Source organism: Arachis ipaensis, chromosome B02 (assembly GCF_000816755.2).
Source record: "Arachis ipaensis cultivar K30076 chromosome B02, Araip1.1, whole genome shotgun sequence".
NCBI lineage: Eukaryota > Viridiplantae > Streptophyta > Magnoliopsida > Fabales > Fabaceae > Arachis > Arachis ipaensis.
The window spans coordinates 85,255,906-85,262,311 of NC_029786.2; the positions used below are offsets into that span (position 1 = coordinate 85,255,906).

A 6,406-nucleotide genomic window follows, 5' to 3' on the forward strand; every position below is an offset into this window, starting at 1 on the left:
AGGAATGACTCAAAGGATGGAAAGGAAACATACAAAAATGGAAGGAAAGCATAAAACGGAGTTTTTGGAGAAACTGGCAGCCACGCGATTGCATGGACGACGCGGCCGCATGCCAAGCGCGAAGAAGTAGCGACGCGGCCGCATGACTGACGCGACCGCGCGCCTTAAGCAGAACACATATGACGCGGTCGCATGACTGACGCGACCGCGTGATAAGGAAAACTCCGAATGACGCGACCGCGTGACTCACGCGGACGCGTGACAGAGGCCACGCACCAGAAATTGCAGAAAATGCTCCCAGCGAATTCTGAAGCCCTTTTTGGCCCAAATCCAAGTCCAGAAGGCATAGACCATAGGTTATGAAGTGGGGGAATGCATCCATTCAAGGGGAGTCTCCACTTTAGTTAGTTTTCATGATTTAGATTCAGTTTTGAGAGAGGTTCTCTCCTCTCTCTTAGGATTAGGATTTAGGATTTCTCTTAGTTTTAGGAGTGACTCTCGATCCCAGGTTCAATGTTCCTTTACTTTAAGCTTCCCTTTCACTTTTTATTCATTCCATTACTTTAGTTGGTTATTTGATGTTGCAATTTAATTTATGAATTCTTCCATGTTACAGATTACTCTTTTGAATTAATGTTATTTGAGGTATTTCAGTTTATTATTGCTTTTCTTTTATTTACATTATTGTTATTCCCATCTGAAGGCATTTTTATTCCAGTAGATTTACTTTTCTTCTTTTGGTATTGGTTAAGAAAATCAGTAACTCAGGAGTTATCAAACTCAAACATGAACAATAATTGTTATCTTTGCTAATTAAATTGAACTTCAATAATCCCAATCTTTTCTTAGGAAATAAATAGGATTTGAAGATCAAGCCAATTAATCCCTTGACCTTCATTTATCTTAGTAAAGGTTAACAAAGTGGAATTAAGGTTCAATTCTCATCATCATTGATAAGGATAACTAGGATAGGACCTCTAATTTCTCATACCTTACCAGAAGTTTATTTTCAGTCATTTATTTACTTTACTTGCCATTTAAATTACTTGTTCTTCATTTACTTTAATTGCTGATTAAATCGTTCCCTTTTCATTCTCAAAACCCCAATTTACAATCTCCATAACCAATAATAAGAACATACTTCCCTGCAGTTCCTTAAGAAGATGACCCGAGGTTTGAATACTTCGGTTATCAATTTATTTAGGGGTTTGTTACTTGTGACAACCAAAACATTTGTATGAAAGGACTTTTGAAGGTTTAGAAACTATACTTGCAACGAGGATTTATCTGCAAATTTCTAGACCACACAAAAGTTCCTCTCATCAATAAGTAAATAAGGTTAATAAATTAGGATTTATAATTAGGGAAGGTAGAAATATTTAAAATACGATTTAAAGCACTAATCTTAATGGTTTTGGCTCAAAGTTAGGCCAACGGACTAAACCAAGTGAATTGGGCCCAAGTGGATCCAAGCCTAGCATATATAAGGCTTAAATTAAAGTCATTCAGCCACCACAACCCTCATTTAGTGTGGTTGTTGCTGACATGAAAAGAGAGGGATGAGAAGAGAGAAACCATAACTCTCTTTGATCTTCAAATCACCATAACTTTCTCTCCGAAATTCCGATTGATGAGTCGTTTGCGGCCACGCATCGCACTTCTCATTCTCTACAATTTTATCTAAGTTTTATGGTGAGTAATCCACTCTCCTCTGCCCAGTTTCATTTTTTCCCTTGTATTTTGAATTTGGCTTGGGTTTTGAGGAAATCTTGTGATTTTGGTTGTTTAAGGGTACTCTAGTATGAGCCATTGGTGATATTCATCACAAAATTTTGTTGGTTAAGGTAAGGAACCCTCTAACCCTTGTGATTTATCAATTTCATGAATCCTAGGTTGATTATAAGTGTGAAAATTGATTATGTTAGAGTATTGGGTGATTTTGGTGCACAATTAGAAGATTAATATTACTTGTGGGGCCTTGGTGAGGCTTGGAGCTAAGGGTTAGTGGAGACTTCCAAGAAAGAGCTCAATTATTTTGGCTACAAGAGGTACGATTTAATTTTCATTTAAGTACCGTGTGGTGTGATGAGAATTCCTATGCTAGATGCCCCTAGGATTAAGCTTGGATTGTGTAAATGGTTGGTACTAATATGCATAGTTGATATGTAATGTAAATTAATGATTGGATTGAGAATTGTGTGAATTGTATGTTTGGTGTGTTGAGAATTTGATGAATTGGATAATGAATATTGGTTTGTGAAATATGCATTTAAATTGTGAATTTGGGCCGGAGGCCGTGAATTTTAGGCCGGAGGCTAGAAAGAGGTAAGGAAAGTAAGTTGATTTGTGTATTGTGTGATGATATAAGAGATTGGATGGATTTTAGATATTGAATGTGCAAATAATTGGTGTGATTATTGAATAATAAGGTTTGAGGAATTGAGGTGTGGAATTTGATAGTTTTGGGTGAAATTGTATAGATGAGGTAGGTTTGGTTTTAGTTGAGTGTAATTATGTGAATGTGGTTGGGTTGTGGCCATTTGGATAAGTGGAAATGAATTTGGCTTGTGAACATTGGAAAAATTGATGATTTCTATTTTTGGGTAAAAACTTATTTTTGACCAACTTTGGCGGTTTGTAACTTGGTCCACGAAGTTTAGAATTCTTCAAAGTTGATTTTTTATGAAAGTTTATTCAACAATCTTTCCAACGGTTTAGAAATGGTTGAAAAAAGAATTTTGTAGAAGAATTTATGTGTGTTGGAAGTTTGGGGTTCGAAAATGTAATTCTGCAGCTTTTTAACTTAGTAAAATTTTTGGTAAAACGTACTCCTACGCGCACGCGTCACTCACGATTTTTACCCTCTCACGCATACGCCTGGCCGACACGTACGCGTTGATGTATTGATGCAAGTGCCCAGTAGAAATTCTAGAGAGTTGCATTGGTATTGTGCTGGTTTTGTGCGAGGAGCACAAAACGCACCCACGCGTACGCGTCACTGACACGCACGCGTTGCGCTACCTTTCTGCTTCCCATGCATATGCATGGACGACGCGCACACGTCACTATAACTTTCCTGCTTTCCACACGTGTGCATGGGCGATGCACACGCGTGACCCCATTTTCACCCCAAAGCTGATTTTGAGTTTTCAAGCCAATTTTCAGACTCCTAAGTCTCCATCCTCACCCTTTATGTCCTCAATACTTATAGTATGCCTAGCAATGGGAACAGGCTAGGAGATGTAGTAACTTGTGGACGAAGTAAGGAGAGAATTAATGATGAATTATGATTTATGATGACTGTATGAGTTGCTGAGGGTGATGATGGAAGTGCGGTGCATGCCTTGAGCCAAAAGGCTATATTTAATAATGATTATTGGCTGGTTATGGGTTATGTCAGGAACCGGATGGATATGATAAATATTGATTTATGGCTGGAAATGAAAATATGGCTTTGAATGATTGTTTTATCTAGAGCTCTCTTTCTCGGAAGTGCGACCCTAGAAAGATGAAGAAAGGTGAGGATCCCCTTCCTTGTTCTTCCTGGTATTGTAAAATCGCCCCCAGCGAGATGGTGGGAGGTTAGGATCCCCTCCTTGGTTCCTCCTGGGCATATGAGAACGTACCTCCTGGGTAGATGCAAGGGTTGTGGTTGCGCCCCACTTGCTCCAGGTTGGTTAGTATAGAGGCTCCCCGGGTGGATGCAAGGGTTGTGGTTCCGTCCCATTTGTCCCGAGTTATGATGAGTGATGCATAAATGTGCAATCATGTGATGTATAAATGATGATATGGTCATGATGAATGATTATGGAATGTTATGAATGAATGTGGAAAGATTATCTGAGATACGAGTTTCCCTGGATGAAAGCAGTGATTAGCCACCACATGCTCCAGGTTGAGACTCGATACTCTACTGACCCTATGTCGTAAGTGTGGCCGGACACTGTGAAAGTTCCGGATGAGCTCGCCCCTGTGGATAAACACCAGTGTGGGTATTGTATGATTATGATTATGATCATGATTATGATTGAGAATTAACTCGAGTTGGGGATGCACGATAGTGGGACAGTCTAATGGTTAGCTACCAAGATTTGTCGGGTTGGCTATATAACTGACAGATGATATCATCAGCCATAGGGTAGGCATTCATCATTTGCATATGTTTGAATTGTTTGGGTTTGCCTATTTGTTTTGGATTGCTATATCATATATGCTATGTTACCTGATTATATGCTACTTGTTCTACTTGTATTTTAATTGTGTATTACTTGCCTGTATTGCTTGTGTTTGTACAACTGAGAGGTCCCTCATGCTGGTGTCGGTGGACGCTGAGGGCTGTTCTTGATGAGATGAATTGATGATGTGATTGAATAATGATGATGATTATTGAATGAGATAATTTGAGCTCCCTGGGTATACGCAGTGAAGTGATTTCACTTGCTCCAGGTGAGGATATGATGTATTGATATAGAATTGCTGAGACAGAATAATTGGTGATGGTTTTGTTTACGTTTCTAATTCGTTGGAGAGTTAGAGAGAGTTGAGAAGCATGAAGAATAAGAATTAGACTTATCATTCCCTTATGACAGTTGCCTATTTATGGATTAGCGAGAACATAGGGTGAATGTTTGGTGAAAGAAAGTTTAGTATGCTTAGCGAGTTTTTATTACAATGCATTATATTTATTTGGCACTTTTACCGTACTGGGAACCCATGGGTCGGGGGTTCTCATTCCGTATATACCTCTTATTTTTCAGATATAGGTCCAGGTGCTCAGAAGTGAGCTGTGGTTCATCTGAGAGACGGCGAAGATCTTTATATTCTCTGCTTTATATTTTGCTTAGAATCTCTCCACCTTTATTTTGAAAAGCTTATATTATGTATTGAACTCTTTTGAACTTGCCTATAGAGGCTCTTATGTTTCTTTTGGGAGAGATTAGGAGATACTGTTGTCAACTACTTTCATACTGTACCCTAGTCGGCCTAGACTTCGCGGGTCACGACTAGTGGCTATTTACTTATGTTATATATATATATATACTGTCCTTCTTTTATTCTACTTTATGCCTTTATCTGTATATCGCTTTCGGCCTCATGCTTTAACTTTTAGTTGTCGATACGTGAGTGATACGACTTCGCGATTTTATTTTTACTCTTTTCAGGCTTCTCGATTTAATACTCTTTTCAATTATACTTATAATTATGTATTAAAAATCTACCTGAGAGTCGTACCACCGTAATATCATTGACTTATGACTCGAGCATAAGGATTTGAATATTAGGGTGTTACAGCACTGGAAGCATCAGGTTGCTTCTGTGGGACAAGGAAACAATGATGTTGTGTGGCAAGCGCGGTGAACAAGTTATGGAGGAGAATGTGAGTTCAATATTAGGGGATATTAGAAGTTGTTGTTGTATAAAATAAAGTTGGTAAAACCTTAACGTGGACATTATTCCCATTATCCACCAAAATGTAGGTCTCTACAGAAGATGACTATCCACCTACTTTTGACAATATGATGGATAAGAGAGTGTTCTTCAAGCTAAATGTTAAGTTCAGTAATATTAGTCAGTATGATCCAGTGTATACAGTCATGAGGGTATGCGATGATGAAGATATAATTGAAAAGAATACTCCTAAAGAAGTGTCCACTACTCCTACCATTAATAACACTATATCTAGTCCTGTTCAAAGTATATATATCATGATCTGGTAGAGTATTTTACCTATTTTTTTTACTATAAAATCTGAATAGAAAAATGGTATTTCTATTTTGTTTTATAGGAAAGTGGTTGCAACAACTCTATTGATATGCCGAGCAATGTTGTCAACCTTAATACTGATTCTGATATGCAACCTTCTTTGGTATGTTGTAATAATTTATTTGGAGAAATTTCGGTTATGTTTCATTTACTAACTACCGCTTAGAGAATGAAAATTATGATTTTATAACTTCAGGACGCTCCTCAGGAGTATATATCATCACTAAAGTGCAAGACTCCAGCAAAAAGGTCCAACAATGGAGGAAAGGGTGGCTCACCATCTGTGAATGAAATTGAGGAGGAAAGGCAGCTATCAACTAACCGTTTCAGTAGGAAGTCAGGAAAAAGGTCTAACATCCAAATCATTGAAGAAGATAATTGATAGTAGTATTAGTATGTTGAATATGGGGATTTTACTACAAGTTATGTTCAGATGCATAAATCATTTGGAAATTCAACAGTAAGATCCAAATCATTGAAGAGGATAATTGATAGTATTATTAGTATGTTGAATATGGGGATTTTAATACAAGTTATGTTCAGATGCATAAATCATTTGGAAATTCAACAAGAGACTGATAATTAGAAATGTGACTAGATCATTATCATGTTAATTACCTTAATGTTGTTAACCTCAATAGAT

At 37.7% G+C, this 6,406-nt stretch overlaps 1 protein-coding gene across 1 annotated transcript in view; it reads left to right on the forward strand.

Annotated features, from left to right (window-relative positions):
* The window catches only part of LOC107627526, a 14,506-nt gene extending 8,361 nt beyond the window's left edge, over positions 1-6,145 (forward strand). The window contains exons 6-9 of the mRNA XM_016330357.1: positions 5,283-5,377; positions 5,478-5,687; positions 5,786-5,866; positions 5,960-6,145. Coding sequence (XP_016185843.1) covers positions 5,283-5,377; positions 5,478-5,687; positions 5,786-5,866; positions 5,960-6,145 — 572 coding nt within the window. The remainder of the gene's footprint in view (positions 1-5,282; positions 5,378-5,477; positions 5,688-5,785; positions 5,867-5,959) is intronic.